Raw genomic sequence first — 12,921 nt, 5'->3', positions numbered from 1 at the left:
AATTCCACATCTGTTGTGACACGCTGCAAGAGTGGCAGTGTTTGCTGCCTGTGAAGGCGGCAATCTTGTTGACTTTTACCAGCATACTGCCTTCTTTACCCTCTGTCGTCTGTGCAGTAACCCTCGCTTTTTTCAAACCCATCTTTTGATCTCTGCTACATGTTTTCATGTTTTGATATAGCTGTGATTATCCATTTGGTAATGACTTATGATGCTCTTTATTGTTATTATTTAAGCGTGTGTTATACCCGGGTTTTTTTTATTAATGTTATAGCCTTTAACAGAAAATTTTCACAAAAATGAACTTCGTTGCTGCCAGTGGCATGGCAGAAATAGTTATCAGGGAAGTGTTTGTTTCCTGTGCACAGACAACGTCTGGAGCTGATGAGGGAGATGTACCACAACGAGGCTGAGCTGTCCCCCACCTCTCCGGAACCTCTGATTGATGCCATGACAGGCAAAGACCCTTTCTACGACCGTTTCCCCTGGTTCCGTCTGGTCGGCAGGTCAGTGTGGTGGATGGTGATGGGGAAAGAGGAGGGAACAGTGGTATCTCACACTCGCCAAAACGTTCTCCCTCTCCACTTGAACTTTGGCATTGGTTTGGACACTAGTCATTTGGATAAGATGATAAACCAAGTCCCTTGTCCAGCATGCACATTGCGCACGTAAAAGAACCCATGGCATCAAAGAGTTGTTCTTTACAAAATTCTGGAAAAAAGAATCCACTCTGACCCTGTGTTTATAAAGAGCTTGCGTAAGCTCTGGCGTAAGCTAGGCGCTATATAAGTATCAGTAATGATAAAGATGATGGTGATGATGATAGTAATTGTAAAAATAATGATGATAAGGTTCAGGGTGGGAATGAAGACTGTGGTGATCAGTTCGGCTTTGGTTTCCATGGCTTGGGTTCTTCGGGAGGGATGCTAGCTGATAGCTGATATGCCTCCTTGACTCTGGTCTCTGTTTCCCATCCTCAGAAAAGGTGTTTCATAGATATTTGAACTCTGTTGTTTGAGCTACTGTTCACTGATGGTGATATTCAGCTTTTCGGGAGTGCGCCACAGCAACCTCTGTTTTACCAAAGCCATACCATAGTGTTTGCAGCTGCTGTTCAGGCCATCTGTATGTCTTTGGAACCACTCTTTGTTTTCATTTATGATGTGTTGATCGTCAGCAAACAGCAGTTCGTCTAGGGCCTCTGATTCTGTGTTGGCGCCTCTGGTGATTTTGTCCATGTTTACGAAGAACAGAAAAGGTGCAACCCTGTCTCGCCCCGGATTTCACGTAGAGCCAGTTGGAAAGTCCGTTTGGGGTCCGTACCGCACTGTTGATGTAGATTCCCCTAATGTTATTGGAGTTGCCCCTGCCATACAGTTCCAGCACCTCACAGAGTTTGTTCCAATGGAACCTTTCAAGGGCTTTTTCTTGATCGACGAAGACAAGGTGGACCTGCATTTTGGTACTCGCATGCTCTCTCACAGGTTTGTCGGAGGGCGAAGACTGCATCCTGCAACCTCGTCCGGCAATTTCATTTTTCATTAGTAGCTTGGATACTGCTAGGAAACCAATATCGCTGAATCTTACTGCCAGGTTTATCTAGATTATTATGCATAATATATGTAACTATTCATGTGACAGAGAGCAGTACTGGATCTGTTCCTACAATATCTGATTTGTTTTATTATACATTTATTTTTCCTATTATCACCGTTGGTATATCTCGTAAGGGTAAACTGAATTTGTACTGTTTTATAATCACATACTGGTGTGTTTCTATGTGGATTGTGTTTCTATGTGGATTTCATATTTACTTCTTGATTTATGACTTCTGATTTTTTTAATGAGAGAGGCGGGATGGTAGCAGTAGTGTTGGAGGCACCAGTGACCTCTTTTTTCATGATTGCTTCCCTTGAGTAATTTCTGCCTGTTCCAACGTTCTGTTTACAATATTTTCAAGGTGTTTCTAGACCTACATTACCTGTTAAAGTATCTCCACAACCTGTATGTACATTGTGAAGCTATATCGTATATGGATGATATTTCCATTTTCTTTTGCTGTCTCTGTTGTCTTCTCTGGTGTTACACATTTCAGAAATATGTGTATGTTTCTAACATCTCTGAGAATCTTTGCATATTTTCTGAATTTAAATTCTATATACATGTCAGTTAGAATACCATTTTCTGTGTATCTGTTTCTATTATTTTCGTTTTTGTCTCTGGGAAAAAAAACAAACCCAGAGTATTTAAGACGAAACTTCAGGATTTTTTTTTATGGCTTTGCAGTCATTTCAGAGTAGTCCATCTTTGTTTACTTTCAAAGTTCGTGTTACACATACGACCTGTCTGTTCCAGTAACGCTGTATGAGGTTTTGCTATCAGTAGTGACCTTTTCTGTATTATGTCCCCAGAGCTTTTGTGTATCTGAGCAACCTGTTCTACCCGGTACCACTGGTACACCGGGTGGCAGTGGTCAGCGACAAGGGTGACGTCAAAGGCTACCTGCGAGTATCAGTTCAGGCCATCACAGGTATGGGTCTGTTGGAACTTCTTTCCTCATGATTATTTCCATGTATTCATGTATAATCACGAATATGGCTTTAGAGAAAGAAGAATTGTCTTTCAGTGTCTTTGCCTTTCCTGTTTGTATTTTATTTCACGTCTATTAAAATCATTTGTCTACAAAAATGGGTTTAGATTTCTTTGGGTTTTCTTCTTTGTTGGCTTGTTTGAATTTCTTTTTTTCTTTTTTTTTTTTAATACTGTTTTTCTCGTTCTGTCTGTGTTTGTTCTTCTTTTTTTTTATTTTTTACTTCATTCTTGCAATCCGTTCATGAGATACATCTCTGTATTTTATGTATTCATTTTATCCTTTATTTTGTTTCATTTTTTCTTCCTCTTTTCATCTTTCACATCATCGTTTTCCTCATTTCCCCATCCTCCCTACCTCTTTTTTCTTCTTTCTTCAGTTTGATTCTTTCCTCCTCTTTCTATTTTTCACCCTTCCCTTGCCTGTTTTGTTAGTTCTTTCCATTTTTCTTTTATCTTTTCTGTTTCTTCTGACAATCTTGCTTTTGGAAATCTGGTTTGTCATTTAGGGTTGTTTTGATTCATACAAAGTTTCACCCTGTTCAGACAAATCCATATACGATACACCACATCTGCTAGACAGATGCCTAACCGCAGCATAACACAACGCGCCTGTTAGGCCTTAAGTGCATGCATATACATTTGTTTACTTATCAGAGTACATTTCATTTGCATAATTTTGTCAGAGAACAACACTTTTGTTGCCATGGGTTCTTTTTCAGTGCGCGAAATGCATGCTGCACAAATTAAAACCTATCAGTATTGTTCCGTTACTAGTGATTTGTATGTTGCAGAAAAAGACGAAGTGGCGGACTTCCCTGCAGGGATCAAGCAGTCTGGCAATGCCAAGATCACTTTTAAAGATGAGGAATACTTCACGAAGGTATGGAGCGCAAAGGTAGGGAGCCACCTTTATGAACAATATACATGTAACAAAATTATACTTAGTTCAAATGGGCCTGACTAGGTACACAATTACTACAGTGAAAATAAACAATTCAGTCACCTTACATCAACCCAGTGCATGTTATATTTTTTTTTTTTTTTGGGGGGGGGGGGAAGGGAGAGTGGAAGAGAGGGTATCTTATTCTTTCTCCGAATGTTTGTTAGTTTAAGTTACATTAGGGTTTAACGTCGACATTCACCCCACCCACACCCACCCCACTGCCCCTTGACGGTGATGTGGTCGATTCTGATGATTATCCCAGGAAAGTGGGGGAAGGGGACCCACTGACGTGTCGATTTTTTGACTCTGAGAAAGGAATCAGGAATGACTCTGTGAAAGGAATCAGGAACAACTCTGTGAAAGGAATCAGGAACGACTCTGTGAAATCAGGAACGACTCTGTCAAAGGAATCAGGAAGGAATCAGGAACGACTCTGTCAAAGGAATCGACACTGCGAAACGAATCAGGAATGACTCTATGAAAGGAATCAGGAACAACTCTGCGAAAGGAATCAGGAACAACTCTGTGAAAGGAATCAGGAAGGACTCTATGAAAGGAATCAGGAACGACTCTATAAAAGGAATCAGGAACGACACTGTGAAAGGAATCAGGAACGACTCTATGAAAGGAATCAGGAGCGACACTGTGAAAGGAATCAGGAATGACTCCATGAAAGGAAAAGAATCTGGGAGGACACTATGAAAGGAATCAGGAACGAATCTATGAAAGGAATCAGGAACGACACTCTGAAAGGAATCAGGAACGACAATGTGAAAGGAATCAGGAACGACATTGTGAAAGGAATCAGGGATGACTCTATGAAAGGAATCAGGAAGGACTCTATGAAAGGAATCAGGAACGACTCTGTGAAAGGAATCAGGAAGGACTCTATGAAAGGAAAGGAATCAGGAAGGACTCTATGAAAGGAAAGGAATCAGGAAGGACTCTATGAAAGGAATCAGGAACAACTCTATGAAAGGAATCAGGAACGACTCTGTGAAATCAGGAACGACTCTGTGAAAGAAATCAGGAAGGACTCTGTATAAGGAATCAGGAATGACACTGTGAAAGGAATCAGGAACGACTCTGTGAAAGGAATCGGGAACGACACTGTGAAAGGAAAGGAATCAGGAACGACTGTATGAAAGGAATCGGGAACGACACTGTGAAAGGAATCAGGAACGACTCTATGAAAGGAATCAGGAACGACACTGTGAAAGCAATCAGGAACGACACTGTGAAACGAATCAGGAACGACTCTATGAAAGGAATCAGGAACGACACTGTGAAAGCAATCAGGAACGACTCCATGAAAGGAAAGGAATCTGGAAGGACACTATGAATGGAATCAGGAACGACTCTATGAAAGGAATCAGAAACGACACTGTGAAACGAATCAGGAACGACTCTATGAAAGGAATCAGGAACGACACTGTGAAAGGAATCAGGGACGACTCTATGAAAGGAATCAGGAACGACTCTGTGAAAGGAATCAGGAATGACTGTGAAATCAGGAACGATTCTGTGAAAGAAATCAGGAACGACTTTGTCAAAGGAATCAGGTACGACTGTCAAAGGAATCGACACTGCGAAACAAATCAGGAACAACACTGTGAAAGGAATCAGGAAGGACTCTATGAAAGGAATCAGGAACGACTCTGTGAAAGGAATCAGGAAGGACTCTATGAAAGGAAAAGAATCAGGAAGGACTCTATGAAAGGAATCAGGAACGACACTGTGAAAGGAATCAGGAACGACTCTGTGAAAGGAATCAGGAACGACAATGTGAAAGGAACAATGAACAAACAAACAATGTGCTGAAATGATTACACAGGTCTACCGACCTAACAATCACATCAGGGGATGTGTTTGTCAACAGGAAAATGATTTTAGAATTCTTGTATCTAAGGTAATCTTTTCTCTTATGGGGTGCTTTTCAGTCATTGAATTTTATTTCAAATACGTACAGATAGATTTTTTTTCTCATTTGAGGCCCTTCTGAATTTGTTTGAATCTGAATACAAACCCTTCAAAAACAAATTCCCCTGTAGGATTTTCTTTCTTTTTTTTCTAAATCCGATTGCAGATCCAATCAAAAATATCGTCTTTTTTTTTTTCTCTGGGAGATGTTTTTAGTTAAATCTGACCACACATTCATACTAAAGGTCTCTATAAACATTAGTTTAGAGTTTAAATGTGATTGAACATCTACGGTTTAAGAAAGTTAGCTTTTCTTCTTTCAGATTCCTTTGGGCTTTTTAATCTGACTTAAAAAGCATGCAACACGTCATCTTTTCTCATAAGAGATGCAAAGACATACACAAGCAGCTTTTCTTTTTGGAGATTTTTTTCAGGTGTTTTTTTTTGTTTTGGTTTTTTTTTCCCATCTGTTAAGGCATACAAATAATAAACATTTTCTCCTTAGAGATTTCTTGGTACTTTTGAATCTGATTTCAAAGCCATACAAAAAACTAATCCTTATATCTAAAAAAATCACGTTTTGTTTCTAATTTTTGTAACAAAATGACATATTTAAAAATGATAATTATGCATGATGGTAACTGAAGACGAAGGACACGGTATGTGTGTGTGTGTGTGTGTGTGTGTGTGTGTGTGTGTGTACAGGAGGCTCCTGCCCAGGACAAGGTGTCTTCACGCGAAGAGCTGCGTATCGTTGAAGGTCAAGGTCAAGGCGCTGATAACGCACTGACAGGTGAGTTTGTCATTCAGTCCGTGATGCCAGTGATAATGATTACCATGATGATGATGATGAGGGTTGAAAAAAAAGAAAGGCTGATGGTCAGGGTAATAATCATGAATGAGTGTTTGAGATCGATATTATTGTAATACATCATCATCTTTGATGATCTTGGTGAAGGCTGATAATCAGTATGCTCAATGCAACGATAATGAGAATGATACTGATGTTGATGAATCATTTGTGAAGCAATTATGAGAACAGGAGGACACGTACTGCCGTTGATAACAATGACGTTTCATTATCACTCTGAAGGCTTGTTGCTAAAAATTATACAAGGCATACAGGTGATGATAATGACAGTGATTTGTTTATTCATTTTCTCTCTACCTGCCTCTCTCTCTCTCTTCCCCCTCTGTTTCTCTCTCTCTCTCTCTATCTCCCCAGCTCTTTCTGTCTCAGTCACTATCCCCCCCCCCACTCCGCTCATCTAACCCCCCCCCCCCCCCAGCCCCCCTTTCTCTCTTTCTCCCTGTGACACTCTCACTGCGCGCGCGCACACACACACACACAGGGAGAAGTGGAGGGGAAGGGAAAAGACTCATGTCTCTTTCTCTCTCTCTCTCTCTCTCTCTCTCCCACACCCCTTCTCTCTCTCTCTCCCGCTCTCTCTCCCTCTCTCTCTTTCTCTCTCTCTCTCTCTCTCTCTTTCTCCGTCTTCAATCCACCCTCTCTCTGTCTTTCTCCTCCTGATTCCCTCATTGCACATGCACACAGATCAGGAAGGAGTGGAGGGAGAGGAGGGCTTATTTCTCTCCCCCCACGCCCTCCTCTCTCTCTCTCTCTGTCTCTGTCTCTTTCATCCCCTGACACTCTCTCTCATTGTACACCCACACAGAGGGGGAAGGAGTGGAGGGGAAGGAGAAGGACTACTGTCCAGACATGGACCTGAAGGAGCTGCCAGACCACCTGACCCTGGGGTCTCAGTTCCAGTTCCGGGTCACCATCATGCAGGCATCCTGCATCTCCTCCGACTATGCCGACATCTTCTGCCAGTTCAAGTCAGTCTGTGTGTTTGTGTGGGAGTGGTCGTGTTGGGTGGATGGTGGATGGATGTGAGTGGGTGTGGGCTGCATGTGTCTTTGTCTGTATATCTGTTATTGTTGAAGAGAGAAGGGGGTAGTGGGCGGTTGTGTAAGTGTTGTAGGTGGATAGCTGTGTAGGTTAACTCAAACATGCACAAATACACACACATACACACACACGTATACACACACACACACACACACACACAAATAATTATTTTGATGCACAAACAATGACACTGTACGATCCAATGATTGTGGTTCCAGTTTCCTACACCGCCATGACGAGGCGTTCTCCACCGAACCTCTGAAGAACACTGGCAAAGGACCCCCGCTCGGATTCTACCATGTGCAGAACGTCAGTCTGTGTGTGTGTGTTTGTGTCTGTGTTTGTGTGTGTGTCTGTGTGTGTGTGTGTGTGTCTGTCTGTTTGTGTGTGTGGTGTGTGTGTGTGTCTGTGTGTGTGTGTCCTCAGAAAGATCAGAGCACATCACTCCTCTTTCGCAACATCTCCATTGGCTCCCTGTCTCACACAGAATAAAGTACAAGATCAGCACTCTATGTTATAAATGTATTCACAAATCTGTCCCTCCCTTTCTCTCTGGCTGCCTTCACCTCTACACTCCATCTCGCTCTCTAAGATTCAAACACTCAACTGTTGGCCGCCGTTCTTTCTGTCTCTGGACCTTGCAATTGGAATGAACTTCCTCTTTTGCTTCGTCAAGTCTCTGCAATCATCTCTTTCAAGTCTGGCCTTAAAACCCACCTCTTCTCAAGATAGCCTCCCTTTCCTGGCTCTTCCTTGTCTTCAGTTTCTCCAGTTTTAGAGTTATGCATGAGTGTGAATGACTGGTGCGAAAGTGCTTTGATTTGTCTCTGCACAAGATTCAGCGCTATATAAATATTATTATTATTATAGTATAGATGATGAAGTAGTATGATAATGAAAAATACAGTATTCCTGTTTCACAAACATAAATAAACACACATGCTCGAGCACGGATACACCACGCCCACCCTATTCACATTCACTCACATTCACATATTCCTGATATCATACAAATTCACCACCATTGTGTGTGTGTGTGTGTGTGTGTGCGTTCCACATTTATTTTTCTACATGCAGTATTCTAAACATCCAAATTCTATTGCACGGTTCCAGTACATTCAGAGTAACCAGTGTTTAGAATTTATCATGTCGCATTCATATGTTTTAAGTGATTCCATATTTATATCTTTTAACAATTCTCAAATTTCAATTCCAGATATATATTTTGATATTTTCTGTTCATTTCTTTTTACTTTTAATGCTTATATTGAAATAGACGCTCGTACTGACCTCCAGTCAAATACAGTATTTACACGTGTTGATAGTTTACATATAATTAGATATACTGTTTGGAGATTTAGTTTCTTTTTAGTGTTTTTTTTATATACATACATTGATGCCGCTGGTTGAATCAGCCGTCCTGATCCTTTAGATTAATATTGCTTTCGTCAGTCAGATGAAAATTTACCGTATATTTTAGAGATTTGTATTTATAAATCGTTTACATGTCTAAGAGCATTGACAGAGAAACCGGAAGGACAAAGCATGCATACTCGTATTCGGTTGTAGGTAATTTGGACATGTATATCTACAAACGAGATCTCTCTCTCTCTCTCTCTCTCTCTCTCTCTCTCTTCTGTATCTATATATCTTTCTTTCTGTCTATCTATCTGTCTATCTATCTATCTATTTCCCTCTGTGTGTGTGTGTGTGTCTGTGTCTGTGTCTGTGCGTGTGTGGCTGTGTCTTCTCCCTTGAAATGGAGCTATGACATTTCTGCTACTACAGTTCACTGTGACGGTGACCAAGTCCTTCGTTGACTACATCAAGACCAAGCCCCTGGTATTTGAGGTCCTGGGACACTACCAGCAGAGCTCCGTGCATGAACAGTACCGGGAATCCCCCTGGTCAGTACCCTGCAGTGTTCTATCTGTTTCCTTTTCAATGAGCATCACTTGGTTTTCATAGTGTAATGAGAGGGGGGGGTGCTCTTTGATGTCAATGATAGTCAGTGGTCAGTATTAAACAGGTATGGCTCGTGTTTGTATCAAATGTTCCCATTGCTTGGTAAGCTGTAGGTATGCTTGAAAACTAGTCTCTATCCAAAACTACACGCATGTGCGCAAACACACGAGGCCAATTTAAAACCCTTCTGAGCAGCCAGCAAGAAAGTGTCCATTATTTAGACATTAGGCTGGAAATACATTAATGGAATTGAATATTATGCTTTTTGAATGTTTTTAAACAAAGTCATCATCCAGGAGGTGAACTCAAGTCATGTTGGGCATTACAGCTGGTATTTAATAGAATCAGTGGATGACTTGCTGCTGCTTGTGAGTTCAACAGCCATGCTAAAATGTGTTCATTTCACTTACTTTTTACTCCCGATTTCTCTCATGTTGAAGAATTTGTGTATAGACATATGAAATGACGGTGATGAAAATGCGTGTGTTCCTTGGTGTCTGTGTGTCCTCGTGTGTCTGTTTGCTGTTTCTTTATCATATGTGTCCCTTTTTCAAGTGGCTCATCTCTCTCTCTCTCTCTCTCTCTCTCTCTATATATATATATATATATATATATACATACATACATACATATACATATATATCCATATTTATCAGCAAACCTTCCATTCAAGATTAGAGCAGTTAAGTTAACGACATAAAGTAATTTGTTTGTCTTATTCATTTATTTATTTATCTTGTACATTGTTCACAGTGATTCAGTGGTATATTTATTCACCTCAGCATGAGACCCCCACCACGACGCAGTTTCCCATCCTCCTTACCTGTGTCTAAACCTGTGCCCTCCCCGAGATACGGCTTGATCACTGCTCCTTCGTAAGTTTCTGGGATTTTCTTCTTAACTTGTATATTGTTTGATCATTAAGTAAACGTCTGTTGTGATTATTGTTTGATCATTAAGTAAACGTCTGTTATGATTATTGTTTGATCATTAAGTAAACGTCTGTTATGATTATTGTTTGATCATTAAGTAAACGTCTGTTATGATTCAAGATGGGAAAACAAAATGTGCACGTACTGTGCATGTGTGTGTTTGCATGACCACGTGCTCGAAATATACATGTATGTATGTATGTAAGTGTGTGTGTGTGTGGGCGTGTGTGTGTGTGTGTGTGTGTGTGTGTGTATTAGCATTTTGGGTAGCATTCTGATGTGTTTTTTGTGTATCTTTCTGTTTTTGCGCATGGCATCGAAAGTGTATTCTTGAGATCTTGTATGTGCACGTATGCGCGCGCAGGCGTGTGTGTGTGTGTGTGTGTGCTTGTGTGTTTGTAATTATGTTAACATGTTTGTATGTGCGAGCGTGTTTGTATGTGTGCGTGCGTGCACACGCGTGTGTGTGTGAGAGAGAGAGAGAGGGAGAGAGAGAATAGTAGGGAATGAGCGGCTGACTTTGCATAGCGTGAGTGGTAGAGGACGTATTGGTTTAGTGCTGACATCTCTTATGTTTTGTTGATATTGCTTTTTCAGGTGCAGCCCGGTGTGTTCTCACTGCGATCTCCTGGTCTGGTTTGAGATCTGTGAGCTGGCGCACAATGGAGAGTAAGTGTGTTGGTGTGTGCGTGTGTGTGTGTGTGAAATTGATATAGAATAGGTATTGTTTTGAAGAGTTGGAATCGCAAAGACTTGTCACAGGAGTTGATCAAATTAACCTGAATGAAATGTGTCTATCTTTGCCCCTCGACTGCTGCTGATGAGTATCTTTTATCAGCGAAGGGCTGTCCTGCCCCCGAGATAACAGTCTGCAGGCCAGGGTGTCATTCACAGCTCTTTATTTGGACTTCTTCCTCGTGGGGTCATACCTTTGATCAGCAGAATCAGTTTTATCATTGAGAGGTACACAGAAGGTAAGGAAAACAGTTGCAAATAAGGCCACACTGATCTCACTTCACCAAGGTTTGGCAGTCAAGAGCTTAAACGCGAAATGACAAAAATGAAACCACGTATAGACTTTAAAAAACTCGTTTCACACTACCATGGATACATTTAATAAACGGTACAATGTGACTAACCAAGACAAGTCCAAAAGGAAATTCGCAATACTTGGTTATCACTGGCCGTTGAGGTCACCATATTTGATTGTCTCTGACTGTTAAAGTTACTACACTTGGTTATCGATGATTGTTGAATTCACCACATTTATTTGTCATTGACTGTTTCCATGCGTGCCCATGGAACACAGAAATATTGTCGTGCACACACACACACACAGATTTTAGATATATATATATATGTGTGTGTGTGTGTGTATATATACATACATACATACATATATATATATATATATACATATATATATATATATATATATATAAAGTCAAGCCTTGTAGAAAAATGCAAAACAAAGCAAAAAAAAAAAAAAAAAAAATTCACCACCAATGTCCGTCCCCTCCGAAGGTACGTACCTGTCATGGTGGACCATTCCGGAGACACGCCCACCCGGGGTACCTTCCTGCTGCACCAGGGCGTGCAGCGACGCCTGCGCATCACGCTGATCCACGAGAAGAGATCTGACTTCAGCTGGAAGGATGTCAACGAGCTGGTGGTGGGCCGGATCCGCAACAGTCTGGAGTACACGGACGCGGACTGTGAGGACACTGTGCTGTCCCTCAGCCTCTTCCCCGCCCACTTCTTGCAATACTCCAATGACGACAGGTGAGATATGATAATGTAAGGTAAGGTATGGTAAGAGAAGAGAAAAGAAGGAAGGGAAGGGAAGGTTCGTTTGGTTAAGTATGGCATTTAAGGTTATGCAAGAGTAAGGTAAGGTAAGGTAAGCAAAGATACTCTGGCGACGACAGGTGAGATAAGACTAGGTGAGGTATTGTAAGGTGAGGTAAGGAGGTAAGGTAAGGTAAGGTATGATCAACACCATGCTGTCACTCAGCCTCATTCCGGCCCACTTCCTGTTGAATTCCAACGACGACAGGTTAGGGAAAATGTAATGCAGTGTAATGTAGTGTGGTGTAATTAGTTAGCCTTTGTGGTCTGCTGTAGTACAAGCAATATTTTTGTTTAAACCAGATCCGTTTTATCTTTTTGGATGGAGAAATACATTGTACTTTTACATATTGAATCATGGTTTTATCTTACATACTTGCGGTGCTGTTTTGCAGAGTGTTTTTCCAGTTCGAAGCTGCCTGGGACAGTTCACTGCATGACACCCCCTTGCTGAACCGTGTCACCCCCCATGGGGAGAATGTCTACATGACTCTCTCAGCTTACCTGGAGGTAATCAATGCCCTGATAGACTCATCAGAGAAACACAAAACACAGATACACCAGACTGATAAATACACCACACAGGCAAACCCGTGGGTTGTCGGCTAATTGATTAAGTTCAAGTATTTGTATTTCTGTTATTTGTATTACTCTTTTGGTCACAGCAGACTTCTCCGTGTGAAATTCGAGCTGCTCTCCCCCGGGAAAGCGCAACACTATACTGACAGTGCCACCCATTGTTTTGCATTTTTTCCTGCTAGCAGTTTTATTTGTTTACCTATTGAAGTGGATTTTTCTACAGGGAGGTC

At 41.3% G+C, this 12,921-nt stretch overlaps 1 protein-coding gene across 4 annotated transcripts in view; it reads left to right on the top strand.

The window, feature by feature from the left end:
- Window positions 1-12,921, top strand: part of LOC143287552 (kinesin-like protein unc-104) — a 123,257-nt gene that overhangs the window by 87,415 nt on the left and 22,921 nt on the right. For 3 of the 4 annotated variants that reach the window (XM_076595634.1, XM_076595632.1, XM_076595631.1), the window contains 11 exons: window positions 369-506; window positions 2,412-2,530; window positions 3,384-3,487; window positions 6,161-6,248; window positions 7,132-7,294; window positions 7,586-7,676; window positions 9,156-9,274; window positions 10,115-10,207; window positions 10,862-10,933; window positions 11,789-12,046; window positions 12,508-12,622. In XM_076595634.1, the coding sequence (XP_076451749.1) occupies window positions 369-506; window positions 2,412-2,530; window positions 3,384-3,487; window positions 6,161-6,248; window positions 7,132-7,294; window positions 7,586-7,676; window positions 9,156-9,274; window positions 10,115-10,207; window positions 10,862-10,933; window positions 11,789-12,046; window positions 12,508-12,622 (1,360 nt within the window). The remainder of the gene's footprint in view (window positions 1-368; window positions 507-2,411; window positions 2,531-3,383; window positions 3,488-6,160; window positions 6,249-7,131; window positions 7,295-7,585; window positions 7,677-9,155; window positions 9,275-10,114; window positions 10,208-10,861; window positions 10,934-11,788; window positions 12,047-12,507; window positions 12,623-12,921) is intronic. The other variant, XM_076595633.1, reaches the window with a different exon arrangement.

Source organism: Babylonia areolata, chromosome 11 (genome assembly GCF_041734735.1).
Source record: "Babylonia areolata isolate BAREFJ2019XMU chromosome 11, ASM4173473v1, whole genome shotgun sequence".
Taxonomy (NCBI): Eukaryota; Metazoa; Mollusca; class Gastropoda; order Neogastropoda; family Buccinidae; genus Babylonia; species Babylonia areolata.
This window is presented reverse-complemented; position numbering and strand designations above follow the sequence as displayed.